Below are 16,383 nucleotides of genomic sequence, written 5' to 3'. Positions count from 1 at the left end.
CTTCTTCTATGATAGGAATATGTTCAATTAATTATATAATATTTCATACATAATATAGAAAAATTTAATAAAGTGTATTATATTTTTTGACAAAAAGATCGAACACAAAGAAAAATTCCTTCGATCTGACAGAACTCGAAACTAGGCCACAAAAACGGAGCTACAAAGCGAGTCAGTAGATGTTACTAATTTCTCTATGCGTTTGTTGCAGATCTTTTGTATGGGTTTTTTTCAGATTTTATTCATGTAAGCGTAAATAAAAAGTATATTATTAAAACTAATAGTATAAAAAGTATATTAAAAGTATAGGGTATTATTTATTAATTTTCTTTTCAAATACATTATGAACAATATATACCTGTATTTATCTCAAAGCTTATAGAATAAGGTTAGAATTAGTCAATTTATTCAGATTTTATCTATTGCTGTGTCTTTACAGGATCCATAATTATCTTAATTTATTTTACCTACTACCTTCGTTAAAACATTATGGTATGCAATAAAGTATAAAGTATTAAGTATTAAAGTGCATATAACTCTTAAACAACTTTAAGGTACCTTGAACCACTTTCTGACATTTGGAAAAGCAAAATAAAATAAGTAAACAAATATTCCGGTAAATGTACAAAAACGTATATAAGTATTTTGTATATGATAAGTATTTTGGGGTTGTCATCTGTTCAAAAAGATTTCCTGCAAGTCATCAATTACTTTACTTTTAAAATTATCATGAATATCTACGCATATTAAATTCGTTCTTTAGATAAGTGGCTGCCCCCTAGTGATTGATCATTTTGATCTCCTTTTAGTGGCCGATAAATATGTATTATGCGGCATATATTATTGTTATCATGGCTTATCATGAAGGCATGTTTGATGTGGAAGTCGTAATATTGAAGGTTTAATTTAATTGTCATCCCATTTTAATATGGAGCGACTCTACTTTTATGAACTGTAGTTAATATTTACAAAACATTCAGTGATTGATTGCGATCAATAAAATTGTATTTTAGTTTGTACGTTATCTGAAAGTGAAATCTTTTAATCATATAAATGACCGTGTTTTGTATTGTATTATTTATTTTAAATTAATAAATGATCATTTAAATGTCATAAAACATATTAGCATGTTTTACTTATTAACGTCCTGCTATACAATATCTCTACGTAATATCCATATTTACTTCTGCCGCCAATACTATTCCTTTCCGGTTTTAAAGAATAAGGATGCTGATGAAATTGCTTACACTTGTCAATGTTTCAGGGCCACGGGCGTAGTAGCAGTATCCCTCAGATCTTTGCAATTTAAAACCAGTACGCAGTAGCGGCACTGCAACTGTTGTGGGTACTTGGTGTAACGTCACGTCAGACGTCAAGGCGCCTATTTTGCGTACTGTTTTGGGTAAATGAGTCGCTTACCATCAGTCGCATAAGTGCGTCCCGTCTTTTGGTATCGATATACCCGTCTTGACCATAGGTTGATTTGTTTGAAAAATATTGAAGAACAATTGAGGCCATGAGAACCATAGTGGCCTAACTCATTTTTTTACAATATTGAGTTTATGATTTTTTCCAGTTCAAATTGATCATTTTGATAGAACCAGAAAGGTCTAAAAGTGATACAACGAATTTTCACTAGATGGCAGCATAATCATTGTTATGGTTTTTAGTCTGTGATCTAAATTTGAGGTGCCATACTGGCCTAAGTAAGATAGGCCACTATGGCTTGTCCATTGAATTAGGCCACTATGGTTCTCATGGCCTCAATTGTCTACCTTTATCTCTGCTAGTTAACTGGGTATAATGATCATAGTAGGACTTATCCGATCAATACAGCTATATCTTTATAGAAATCGAGTAACAATTGGTCCCCAACTAAAACCACTAGTAGAACACAATTTTTAATTATAGGTTAAATAAATGAAAAAAGTTACTTTACACGGACAGCTTTTAAACTAACTTATTACTAATTATTAGTAGATATAGTTGGTGTACATTCCGCACAATCTTGGTGCAGCATGCAAATAGATAAAGACTGAAAATCAGCAATGCTGAATCTTTAACCTTTTTGTCCACATCACTCAATTGTGTTTTCTATTAATTTTAATTAAAGTGATTCCTATGTTTTGTGAAGACATGAATGTCTGTTTTTGCATCCATAGAAAATAATGCATACAAGAAAATAAATTTAATAACTAGTATTTTCTGATCTTATTATTCAAATAATAAGGCTAAAATTACGAATCTCCATTATCGTAAATGCCAATACTTTTCGAGTTTAAAATACAAAAAGTATTATTAGTCTTGCTAAAATTGTGATCATATTTCCTACCATGCCATATCAATAGATAAGAAATCTGATCTACAGAAAACAACACGTCAACCGGTAGAGCTGTCTTCATAACTTTACCTCGCGATGTATCATACAGGTAAACTTTCTACTACCGACACAAAATAAAAGAAGTTCTGTTAAAAATAGATAGTATACTTAGAATAGATAGTGTGGTACAAATTTCACCAGTGATGAATTAATTTGTCAGAACAACGACAGAGATGGAACGTTCAACGATCTTAAACTTCGTTACTTATAATAACAATACACATATATATTTACTACGTTGTAGTAATGTTATCGATTACTGAAATATACCTTAAAAACGTATGAGTTTGTTAATTGATATCGAAATTAAGTTTTAACATGTTTTAAACTATTATTTTCGGTTCTAATTTGTTGTTTATTTGTTAATTGACTTTTGTGCAGATTCTTATAAAACTATTTATTTCAAATTTTAGTTTTAGTGATTTGCACAGGAAAGTAAAAAAAGCAGAAACACGTTAACGATAAAGATATAAATAAAGAAATAACAGGGGCCCATGCTTAGACATTTTCTAAAACATCTATACAAAAGACCAATTCACATTTTACTTTTTACATTGTAGGGACCCTTTCACAACAACACTATACAAAATTCAAGTAAATAATGACATGGCCTACTCAACAGCGTAGTTTCTGTAAGAAGCGACATAAAAAAGTAAAGAAATTTCTGTCGTCAATGCTACGTAACTAATAAAAGTTTGTATTGAATAGATCACTCTATTCTTGTCTATATTATATTACGCGCACGCAACTAGAATGAGGAATTCGTATGATCACTAACTGGAAAATCAATCATACTTGCTTTTTTAATGCTATACGAAATAGCATGATACAAAAAAATTTAAGGTCACTTAAAAAAATACAATTAGTTAGCTAGCAGGAACTTTGGAATGTAGGTTTATAATTCGTAGGTACGATATTATAGTTAGTGAGATCAATATAGAGGTCTAGTATTTTTATTTCTGACTGCAAAATTTTATTTATATTTTAATTAGACAGGTCTGCAAAAAAATTATTTATAAAATATAGATTTTAAGGCATTCGTTGTTACTCACTAAATGATTGTTACTAATTACGGGATTCCTTCCACGGTATGAGTTCTTTTTATGTTCCCGATATTTCGGAACGGTTACACGCTCCATCGTCACGGGTTGAATGTCAGTTCACAGATCCGAAATGTTGAGTCAAATAAAAAGAACTCATACCGTGGTAAAAAACTTGCAATTAGTGATAATCACTATTTACAAAAAATGATTTAATTTTATTAACATATCTTTATGTAGATTTGTGGTACTGATTTCAAAAATGATAATTTTTTATCACTTAAGTTTGTCTGGAAAATAAGGGAAGACTTAAAAGAAAAATGAACAAAAGCACAATACACGTTTGTTTTAAGTTTACTACATAAATAATAATTGTAATAATGGTCATGAGTCCCTGTGGTAACGTTTACGCTTTTCATTAATCAAATCTATTGTGGTACTTTTCCTGTTGTGCATAGATCCACAATACAACAAAAGAAAGGCTGATTCATGTTGCCATCCTAAACTTACGTTTTTTACGTTGTTAATTTAGCTTATGAGGAAAAAAAATAAAAAAACAATAATTTCATATTATATTAATTTTAAATATTAAATAAAATAGTTTCTACATGAGAAAAGCTTTAACAGTGCGAAGTAAATGATTTTTTAATTTTTTTTTTCGTAATCAGCACAAAAAATACTACACATCACTGATAAAAGATGATACAATTTTTTCGTCACAAACCTGTATTATTTGAATGTCTATGTTAATCTATGTGAAATACGTTATTATATAGTAACATTATGAGTAAGTCAGAAAATATAACTTCTTATATTGTATAATAGGTATATACGTAAATCAACGGTAGTTACTACTTTTAACAATAATAATAACAAGTATTTATTTCGGAATCTTGTTCATAGTGTTAGTAACAAATTCTCTTAGAACTAACTATATCCTGGTGTGGAGCTGCACCCAATGCTATAACATTGGGGAGTCCCACCGGTCTATGAAAACACTCAGGAGTCTTGGTACTACCGCGGAGGCGTGCTAGTATGGAGGCGCAACGTCTTCTCATTATAGCATAGAAGTCATCCGCGTGCGCCTCCGCAAACATCTCCGAAGCTCTGCAACGCCACGACAGCCCCAACAGAACCCTGAAAACGTTATTATATAGGACCCGCAGGTAACTGTATGCACTCGCTACAAAATCGACCCAGAGGCTGCAGGTGTACAATGATTGGCAGTATGCTTTAAGTTTTATTACAATAAGATTTATTCTTTTCCCGATTTTCTTAGCTATTTCATATTCAATTGTACCTATAATTAGTGATAATAGTTTAGTGACCATACACAAAAATCTTGAAATAATTACGTAAACTAATTACAATTTCATTAAAGAAGTTAAATCAACTGATCTTTTAGAGATAAAAAATAATTAAAAGTTTACAACGTGTTTGATATAATAATTCAGACTAGGAAACATTGTTTGGTAAAAACAGTACAGTTTAATAACATAACAGGATTTAAAAGCAAAAACGAATCAGGATATCCAGTAATACGAATGACAATAGGAGGTAAGTTTCAAAGTCATGAGTAGTCACAAAAAGCACCGGGCGGCATTGCCATCGTGTCCGGTCTGCGCTCGCGTTTATAGTATGTAGTCATACATTTTACCTTATTTTATGCTGTTTTTCTTTATATTGCTCTATATAGTATGTTTGGTTTAATGATGTCGAGTGTTTAAAAAAAAAATGATTACCATATATCACCATACCATAAAAACACTTATTTTAGATTGAAAAATTACTATTAACTTATGTCACACACGTAATAAGAACGGAATAAGAGAAAATAGAAAGTGCCCATCTCCTGCATATCTCATCCATAAAAATCTTTGTAATAAAATTAATAATGATTAGATAAAAAAACTTGATTCTTATCCGCTACAAGAGCCTATGCAAATATTGTGTTTGCGCTGTAGATATATCCTGTCGAGAGACTAGAGAAGAATGTCAACATCCAAGTGAATTAGCACACAATTTTTATCATTTTCGGTATCAGCTTTTAAAGTTAATATAATTGACACGAAATTTAAATATGTAAAAGCATAATGCCCACGCGCACTACGTTGATGTCTTTTGTACGTTGCATGCGATGCCGTTAATGTTTGTTGAGAAATGCAAAATGGAAGGTACACTAATTTTAGTTTCACAAATAAGTATTATTTATTTATGTTCATATATGATTATTATCATATTTGAGTTATTTTTTCATTTCTTGTTCTTGAATAAAACCGTGCGTTTAATTGGACGTAAAATATGCAAGTATGTTAATCACCTTAGTTCTACATTCGAAACTATCCACTCGTTTAGTGAAATAATACCTGGAAATACGCATAAGTCGAAGGTAGTTCCGCGTACTCAATGTCCGGCAAACCTTCGACATTTCCGAACCAAACAGTTGGAATAGCAACTCCCCCTCAACATGTGTTGGAAGGAAGGCGGGGCGGGCGGCGCCGTCGCAGCGTGCGAACAACCGTCGCGAGGTCGCTGTCTTTTTACTCGCATTACCTCCTGACATTCGAACTTAATGGACTTGCCTTATTGAAATTTAACCAGAACAACTACCGACAATATAATGGTACGAAATTAGGTTATCGTTACAACAAAACCAAGTCGAGTGGCCATCTTTAAGCTCTCTGCGGCCCAATAAGAATCCGAAACATTTAGCATCAGTCGTGAGCTATGTGCTCGGACAGACAGTCGTCTCGCTCTGGGCGCTTGCGTGCGTTGCTTGTCAGAAAAGAATAGATATAGGACTGAGCTCCTTCCGCCAAATAGTCATTGTTCTTGGTCGCAATGGAACAAAATAAAGACAGAGCAGCGGTATTCGTGACTGCGAGACAAAACTCTTAAGATAGTGGCGTGCGAGAGGGACACATTATAAGGTTTAAGAGCTATTACGCACTGTCGACTTGTCGCCGGCGACTCGGTCGCTCGGCGACCAAGACATAGGCAATTAGGCCCAAGAGACCAAGCCGAGCGACAGTATTCCAAGTACATTCGTGCAGAATGGACGTCGAAGAAGCTGCTATAGTAGCGCTACTAATCAAGAGAAGGAAAAATAAAAGAAAATCAAGAGAGTATTGGGTACATCCTTTGTTACAAGAACGAAGATCAAAAGGAATGTTTAAACTATTTTATGAAGACGTGAGAAAATACCCTCGTAAATTTTTCAACTACGCAAGAATGTCTGTGCGTTCGTTTGATGAGCTATTGTGTCTTCTGAAACCACATATAACTGGCACAGATACAAATATGCGACCATGTGTTTCTCCGGAAGAAAAATTATGTATAACTCTAAGGTAAGTGTAAACTTCATTATTTTAAAACCAGAGCGTTTAAGTAACAGTGCTTGCTCGAGTTGCAGTGGCACTACCGTGCCTATGTCAGTGTCACTGTCATTTCACTGTCATGAGTCAGCTAGTTAAAAATAAATTGTAAATTTTGTAACATTGATGCTGTAATTTCAGTAATAATAAAATAAATAAAATAAAATAATTTGACATCATGTATTTATTGTTTAACTGAATCAATACTATATAAACTAATTTTAAATTCAAAGCACAAAAAAATAAAATAAAGATTCAAAATAAGTCCAAATAATCAGAATCTTGCGAGGCACTTGAAGTGGCAGTAGAAACTTGCGACTCTGGGCGTTCTTGCGGTGAAGGAACTGAAGTTGGTAGAGTATAGTAATTCTGTTGTGTTGGTGCTTCAGAGCGTAACCGTGCTGTTTGACTTCGTGCTGTAGCTGTAGAAGACCCGGCCTCTGGTGTGAAATAGCCACGCTCATACTCGAACTCGTTATAATTACGCCAAACGGAGTTTGGATATACGTTATTTGGCGTACTGGTTCCGAATGAATCGATCATTGTGATTAATTGAATTTTCGCTGCTGGTTTTTTGTGTTCGGGAATTTTCCTAAAAGACGATAAAAGGGACAGCAGGAACATTCTGTCCTCATCTCGTTCCAAAATGTCCGCGTTATTTTTACGAGTATCAATACATTTGTTCAATGTTTCCAATAATTCCCTTGTGCCATCATCTGAAGGTTTTTTCTTCTTTCTTCCCACTATATTTTCCCTAGAGTACGGTCCTAAAGGTTCTTGATCAGTTGTCGACTTTTCTTCTTCCGTAATGCTACTCTCTGGGTTTAAATTACCAACAGTATTCTTCAAAAACAACAGCTGTTTAAAATAAATATAGGGAGTTTTATGAGAAGCAGAAGACCCACTTTTGGTATTTTTCATTCTTCGTATTTCTCGAGCAAAGCAGCTTCTTATATTTTTCCATTTTTTTTGAAGTGATTGACCTGTAAATAAATTGTATTTTTTTATTTCAGATATCTTGGAAGTGGCTGCAAATTTGTAGATCTGCATTACTCATATAGACTTGGGATTTCAACTATTGCTGAGATAATAAGAGAAGTTTGTCATTTTATATGGGTTTTACTGAAAGACATGTGTTTGCCACAACCTACAAGAGAAAATTGGTTAAAAATCGCAAAAGATTTTCATTTACGAGCCAATTTTCCAAATTGTATAGGTGCCATAGATGGTAAACATATAAGAACTATAAAACCTTACAATAGTGGATCAGTGTGTTATAATTATAAACACTTCTTTTCTATCATTTTGCTTGCCATTTGTGACGCTGACTACAAGTTCGTATACATAAATGTTGGTTCCTATGGAAAGGATAGCGATTCTACTATATTTACACATTCAACATTTTATCAAAAGCTAATGAATAATGATTTACAAGTTCCGGAACATCAGCCTATTTCATCCATAAATCCTATACCAGTACCGTTTGTCATTGTTGGTGACGAAGCATTTGGACAATCTGATAAAGTTATGCGACCATTTGGTGGATCAAATTTAACAACAAAGAAAAAAATATTTAATTATAGGCTTTCTCGTGCTCGACGCTACATAGAATGTTCATTCGGCATATTAGCAAATAAGTGGCAGATTTTTCACAGACCTATTAATGTGAATTTAGATCTAGTAACAAGCATCACCAAAACATGTTGTGTTCTTCACAACTATGTTCGAGAAAGAGACGGATATAAATTTGAAGATACCCTGTGCATTCCGGGCTTAGAAGAAGTGCCAACAGGTATTCAAAGAGCTACGCGACGTGGCATGTCATACAGAGATATGTTTGCTGATTATTTTATGACTGAGGGTCAATTACCTTGGCAGATGAGCAGAATTCATTAAAAAATAAATGACATTTATAACTTACCTATGTTTTTTTTTTCTTCGTCTAGTAATCCTTCACCTCCAAATAACTCCACTATTTCTTCCCACTGTTTTTTCTTCAAATCCCGATTCGAATATTCGTCACTTAGTAAGTCCCAAATAGCTTTTCGGGATTGTATTTCCATTATAAATTTCTCGGTATCGAAAGCCTGAGACATTTTTGTGCGCGACGACCGGTCGTTACGACAGTTGCTCGCAGTGTGAATGCTTCCAATTGAAGCCGTGCTCCTATTGGTCGCCAGCGACCGGCAGTCGCTTGTGTGTCGCCACGTCACGGCGGGTCGCCCAGTCGCTTGGGCGACTGACGACCAAGTGCGTAGACATCTATTTAAACTGTAGTAACTCACAGTCGCCAGCGACCGAGTCGCCGGCGACAAGTCGACAGTGCGTAATAGCTCTTAGGGTCGACGTCCGGGCGAAGGAACTTTAAAATTGGATTTTGTGAAGAATTATGTTTCATTATTTAGGACACATCAATCACGCTCACGCGCGACGGCAACGGATGGATCTAGGTCTAGTTGATGATGACAACGGCTGGCTCATCGAAGAGATAACGACATGCCTTGCTGTAATAAAATATGTAGAGGTAGTTTCTGTTTTATAGACACTTAAGTGATGAATATACCCAAGCAAATTTTCCGAATAAATTTATTAATATAAAACAAGAGAAAATATAACAGATTTCTTGTCATAATAAAAAACCAACGTTCCATAGTGCAGAAAACAAGAATCGCTCATATAATCGATAACCATACGTAAAGTAGCGATCCCCTAACAAACCAATTTTGCCCAGCACTATTACAACACAGATAAAACAAAAATAGTGTAGTGACGTAATCCCGTTCCCTGTCCCACTGACGTAGCGGGACCGCAGCGGCGGGACAGGCGGGAGCACCGTTACGCGCGCGTCCTTGGCTGAGTTCTTTCTTGCTCGAACAGGTCGTTTGAACCCGTTCCGCGCCGGTGCCGTGGTGCCACTCACGCGCACGTGTGCACTACGACCACTACCATTATGTCTACCTACTATCTATGTGTGTACCTAACTATACGATAACTACGGCAGATATATGATGGTCGGTAACAGTATTACCACGTGATATATTTAATTAAAAAAATAGGTTATTAGTACACAACTATACTATACATTTTGAAGTCGACAATTTAATAATGATGTTTTGACTTTGTTAACAGTTTAATTGCAATGTTTTCGGAGTAGACTTTAAAATAAAATAACTTTATGTTCAATTGTCAGAGCTCTTTTAAAAGTAGTTAATGTACAGAATTACTTAATACACACCGCGAATACATTTGTGTGCATTGAATTAGTGGCTGACCTAACGGATATTACGGAATTTTGTCGGATAAATACCTCAAAATATCAACAAGAAATACCAAGATGATGTGGAGCATTCTTTGCGGTATTGATACACGTGTAGCAATCGAGAGTGATCTGAGAAAAGGATAATGTTATGATTGTGCATTAATTGACTTTTAAATATCATAGTTGATTAAATAAATTAATCATTCGTGCTGACTATTGTATAATTGTGTAGGTGGTTAACTAATGATATAATTTGAATAATTCGTTATTGTTACAGTAAATCTGAATACTCCTTTAATCAGTAAAAAGGTCCCAGGTTCGATAACCATGAAGTAAACTTCGCTAAATTGATTCGATGTCTATTTAAAACTGTGTGAAGTTTAAAAGCCTCTGGGTGAGAGTTCACCATCATCACCAACCCATGTGTATTCAACCCGCTGCTGGGCATGGACCTCCTGTCTGGCTCGCCAGACCCGACTCGACGTGCAGGTTTCACGATGTATTCCGATGGTAAATTTTAAATTGGTGAAATTTACTTATTGCATATACATATCCTGTACTTTGCTTGATTTATTTGCAAAGACATGAAAGCATGTTATAGTAGCCAATAAGGAAGCAATTTTCGATAGCAGGTCAACGCAGGCTTCATTCAGATATAATCTTGACGCCGGACAACAAAGGAATGTCCTAGCGGTCATTGCGTTGGCAGGTACTTAAGGTTTATTTGGAACTCAAGGAACTAATTTATGCGTGAGTCAGTCGACCCCCGCAGTCAGCACACATCGAAAATAAATAGATTACGATCATTATGTTTTATCGCTTCGTAATGACATTTATCTATAAATTGCATTGTGACCTTACGCAATGTAAGTTAGTTAACAATATCGTCGGCTCACGTGTTTAATGGTAACAATTTCGAAATAAAAGCCGACAAAGGTCAGCGATCATGGTACATACAAAAAATGTACCTTTTAATTAGTTTTGCTCTTATTGCGGGTTTTAAGTGTTGGATGGAAGCTTTTAAGGCGATGAGGCTAATACGCGCATTATCGAGCGTTGGGCAAGCGAGCAAGGACGCGCGCCGATCGGCTAACTGCGCGGATTGCCGCAATCACCGCGTGCGCATGGAAGCTTAACGTGCTACTGGACTTAATATATCAAGACAAAGGCACCGCCACCGTCGCCAAAACGGTGCCTGAGTTAGCACATGTCTACACATTAAATATTGTTCGGTCGATCAAAGTAACACATCATCCAATCTAGGACCATTACGATCATGAATCAGATTTACCTGCAGATAGCTAGCGTTTTATCGTTGTTGGATACTGAGTAACCTAAATAGCCAAAACTTGAGATTGAATAAATGTACATGTAGAAGTGCACGCGTACATTTAGGTTATGGACATATATAAATAGGTACACCTACAGTGGCGGAGTTAGTGTAGAGACACGGGTGCTACGCGGCGTAGTAGTGTGCGGAGGACTGTGCCTGGGTGTGTGCGCGCACACTGATGTCAGCGGGAGGTTCAACGCACCAGTCGCTACTACGCGAGTTCCTTGTTCCACTTTACCACTGACACTATATTATTATAGTTCCAAGAGTTTCCGACTTGAGCAATGAATTTTTATAAAAATAGCCCTCACTTTTCATTCACATGGAATATCTTATAAGTTTCCTATCAGAATGAGAGCATTAAATATCTGACATACTAATATATGTGTAGAAGTGTATTTTGACCTGTTCTCACAAAGACCTAAATTCATATTATCCTTGTTAGGCTCTACTCAAATAACTAAAACAATGCGAAAATTCTCCAAAGGTTCCGTATATTATTGTTTTATAAACAAGAAACGGGATTATAAAACGTCAAAGACATATTAAAAGAGTAGGTTGTTTGAAGTTCCAAGCCGACTGCTAATACAAAAGATTTTAAGTAGTTAAATAGTAAGCTTTGTTTGTTTTATACTTAATCAGCGAAACAAAAAAGTGCTATGTATTTTATAAAATTGTGTTTTTAACATTTTAATGATCATGAAGTATGTCATGAAGTCTTGTTTTGCAAGTCTGGATTTAAGAATGTCTCATTGACTAAGTTTAACGTGATTTTGTTCTCGACGTGCAACCAATTTAACGGCTTCGTCTGTTTACAATCTAAAACAATTTTTATTTTAAATATTTTAGTAAAGATAATGTTACTAAACTCTATTTAACTATCTGACTGTGTACATCATACAAAAAGGATTATGTATTAAATTTAGTGCACAGCATATCACCTTTACAGCATTTTTTGTTATCTTGTTGTATTTTTCTGCACTAAAAAAAATCTAAGAGACGAAAACTTACCAATTATTTTTGTAAGAATACCAGAGCGAAATAGAACTATACATATTTTTTAATTTATATGTTAACAGAACCGGTTTCCAAGACCATTTAGTTGTAAACAACTCTGAATTGGGCTAAAACCATAAAAACAAAAGTAACAAACACAGTTTATGTTATAATAAATGCCTCGCGCCCCGAAGCAGGATTTGTAAATTATGAACTTTACAAAATATCAAGGCTTAAGTGCCTCGCCAGTTACGGGATCTGAAGTCTGAACTAACCTGTAGAACTAAGTCTGATTTGACAATCTATGTGGACAAACAATTGAAATACCTTATTTGAAATAATTTGGTGAGTGATTTTTATCTGCGTAATTTTTAGGTTACTTTTCTCTACCTAATTAAATTTTTTTAACAGCAGGTTTATAAAAAAAATACCTATAATTTTATCCCCTACTTATTAGAGCCCCTACGCCATCCCACAATATACGGAAACAATCAGTACTAGCATCAAAATTAAAGTTGAATAATCAGGCCCATATGCAATGTTCATAAAAATATACAAGAAACTGTCTGTGCATATAGTTAAACAAGAAAATAAAGCATATAAATAAAACACTCTTATTAATAACAATAACTACACACTACAACAATATCTAGAGGATAAATTTCTACAACGTGGTTTTGCCTCATTTCTATGTAGCAGTGCCTCGAAGGTTCATATGTTTTAATAATAATAATATATGTATAATATGTGTCCTATGCATGCTTAATATAAGATCCCTAGCTATGTACATATCATGCAATTAATCAATCAAATGAAACGAAGTGATATAAAGAATAATAATTATAAAGAAATAAGTATGTACATATATCATATAAAAATCAACCTATCAGGTTGTCATGATACACGGTCAGAGAGAGGTCCTGACACCGTCGTCACTATTTTACGAATCCTATGTAAATTTATACAACGCAAAATACTTTTTTGATGGTCATTTATTTATAATAAGTTGCTATGCAACTTTGTTCGTGACAAACTTAGGTATCTGAATGTGGCCATAAGAGAGATTATGTAGTATTATTATATAGGACCATTCTACTCATGAATAAGAACTTTCAATGATCTGAAATGATTAAAAAACCTGATGTTCTATACTAAATGTTTACGTGAGTGCGTGTATTACATTTGAATCAACACTCTTTCCGAGATTTCAAGGATATTGGAAATGAACCTGTTATTTGGATCTAAAAAACATTTTCCCTTTACACGCCCCATGATCATAGCTGTCTTGCTGTAAAGGGTCCCGAAATGTTGGTTTGTATGAAAAAACCAAATATTCGCGTTTTAGATCCAAAAAAATATTTACAAGTCCAATGTATAATAATCGCAAAAACCTAACAACTAAATATTTCAAGGATAGGTAAAATTCTTCATATTGATGGGTGGAACAATCTCTTAAAAATCTCGCTCACCATATTTGAGATCCTACAATTTACAAAGGTTTTAAGACTTTTATGATTATTTACTTAATGATTATCACCCATCACATGTACCATGCTACGGTTTGACGTCGTCCAGCCATGACTACAGAGCGTATAACCATACGAAAATATAGGGAAAATAGTAAGAAGTCGAAATAAAATCTATAAAATGGTAATAAAACTCAAAAGATTGACGTCAAAAAGCCGCCAGCTCGAAATGGAACTGGGCCGGACACGTCTGCCGTATGTCAAGCGAGCTATGGGCAAAGACCACCATGATGTGGATCCCACCCACACAATTCGGAGACGTGGAAGTCCCAGAAAGATGTGACATGACGAGTTAAATGCTCATAAGATTTTGGCCTATAGCGGCGCTAACTAGCGATGAGTGGAAGAAAGGAACGGAGGTAAACCCTACAGTGAGATAGTAACGCAAAAAGATGAATAAATTGAACCTATAACTATAATAATCATAATGCAATAATACATTTTTTTGTAATTTCAAGCGGCAGGTGGTAGACCTGGTATACGCCTGTCCATAACGGTTGCAGTATCATTCAGAGCTTTAAATCGCAAAGATCTGAAGGGCATTGACACTGCGCCCGTCACTCTGAGACATAAGTTGACAAGTCCCATGTGTAATTCACCAGCAACCTTACATCATATCCTTCATGATGTACGATCAGATTAAGATCGGTATATAACTATATTTGATTCAACCGGTACACGTAGTTGGAGTGGTCTGTGTTGACCGGTGGCGAGTGGCCACCCAACCGTTGCCTACCGTAAACGTGGAAATGGCCCTAGGCTAGTGGTCAATCTGAACGACAGTAGGCATTGTATATGAAAGAGTAATACATTTCTACAGGTTGCCTAATGACATACGCCTATGGAATATGAATATATGTATAATATAGAAACGTTCGTATGATACGTATGCTATATATTCTTAGTGGCAGTAGAGCTCCTTGTAAAAGAGTTCGTCCAGGGAAGTACCACTACCTTACCTATTTCTGCCGCGAAGCGGTAATATGAACAATATTGTGTTTCAGTTTTGACGGGTAAGGGTGCTGGTGAAATTAGAGGCACATGGGACTTGTCAACTTACGTCTCAGGGTCCGTCACCCTGAGACGCAGTGGCAGTGCCCCTCAGATCTTTGTGATAATTTAAAGCTCTGAGTGGCACTGTAACTATAGACAGGTGTGTCACTTACTATTAGGCGCACGGCACGACTTATTTGTCCGGTCACTTGGTATAGCATCATAAAAAAGAATTGTCTAACAAAGTTACTTGTAACAGATAGACTTCAACATATAGAAATCAGACATTTATTCAAATTATATGCAACAAAAAAGTAAATATTTTCGTTACATGAATGAAAAGACGGCAACGTGAATGATTTTCTCTTATACCATAATGAGATGACAATCACATTAATGATAAAATGATAAAAAAAAATTTTTTAATAGAAATTCCTCTAAGCGATATATGCGGTAAAGACTGTTATTTTATTAGGAAGCTAACATTAACGGTGTTCCTTAAGATACCAATATTGGCCCTACCATTTTCTTTGGTTACATCAACAAATTATGTCATATAACACTTAAAAACAGCAACATAATATTCTACGCAAACACTACTTGGTCATTTTATGATGACACTTGGGAATCGGATTCTAATTGTGTGCATGAAGTTTCCAATACTGTTGGGAAGAGGTTTACCAATAATTATCTAACTTTATATGGAGATAAAACTGTATTCCTTACTTTTTCATAAATGAGCTTTTCCATCTTCAACTAAGAATATTAAATAATGGTAACCCTCTTGTATATAAACTGAAGGTGAAATGCGCTATCAGAAAGACTCAATCGAATTTCAAACAATTTTTTTGGATCTGAATCGCGCACGCTTGTTTTTTTCCAAACTGACCGTTTCGGGCTCTTCACAGGTTGCAGTTGATTCTTAATCATAGACAGAAAAAGCTCTCAATTAACAATCTTGAACTAAACATAAGAACTTGATAAATATTGAATTGTTGAATACCTAGGTCATATTATATTAAAGATCATCTCTCGTTTAGACCACGTAATACCAAGTGACGGAACGAACAAGTCGTGCGCCTGGTTGTAAGCGACACGCATATTCATAACAGTTGCAGTGCCATTCAGCTTCAAATCGCAAAGATCTTAGGGGCACTGCCACTGCGCCCGTCACCCTGGGACATAAGTTGACAAGTCCCATGTGGGTGTAATTTCATTACTGCTGGTGGCAGAAATAGTTAAGGTGGCAGTACTTCCCTGGACAAACTTTTTCACAAGCTAAAAAAGAAACATTTGCACCCACGATATCTATTTAAGATTGTCTTTGATTTCCACTAGGTTGCTTACTATAGACTCATACAATTTTTACAGACGGCGCGACGGCAAAAAAGTCGTTACAAATAAAAAAACAAAGGTCTGCAACAAGTACATAGAAAAATTCATAAGATCTGCTGGTTCGTTCCTTAGTTCAGCCACGGTATG

At 35.1% G+C, this 16,383-nt stretch overlaps 2 protein-coding genes across 2 annotated transcripts in view; both read right to left on the bottom strand.

Annotated features, from left to right (window-relative positions):
* The window catches only part of LOC113232724 (neurotrophin receptor-interacting factor homolog), a 92,201-nt gene that overhangs the window by 32,812 nt on the left and 43,006 nt on the right, over window positions 1–16,383 (bottom strand). The gene's annotated exons all lie outside the window — the stretch shown is intronic.
* Window positions 6,760–7,715, bottom strand: LOC113233410. Its single transcript, XM_026468540.1, has one exon. It carries the CDS (start codon window positions 7,713–7,715, stop codon window positions 7,050–7,052), a length of 666 nt encoding a protein of 221 aa, XP_026324325.1. The 3' UTR covers window positions 6,760–7,049.

The sequence above is a fragment of the Hyposmocoma kahamanoa genome, unplaced genomic scaffold (genome assembly GCF_003589595.1).
Source record: "Hyposmocoma kahamanoa isolate Upper Pololo Valley unplaced genomic scaffold, ASM358959v1 78, whole genome shotgun sequence".
Classification (NCBI taxonomy): domain Eukaryota; kingdom Metazoa; phylum Arthropoda; class Insecta; order Lepidoptera; family Cosmopterigidae; genus Hyposmocoma; species Hyposmocoma kahamanoa.
The sequence above is the reverse complement of the archived record's forward strand: the minus strand, read 5'-3'. Positions and strand labels throughout refer to the sequence as shown.

What these genes read in the sequence shown, in the direction of transcription:
- LOC113233410 (XM_026468540.1), bottom strand. Translation starts at nt 7,715, where the DNA reads ATGAAAAATACCAAAAGTGGGTCTTCTGCTTCTCATAAAACTCCCTAT.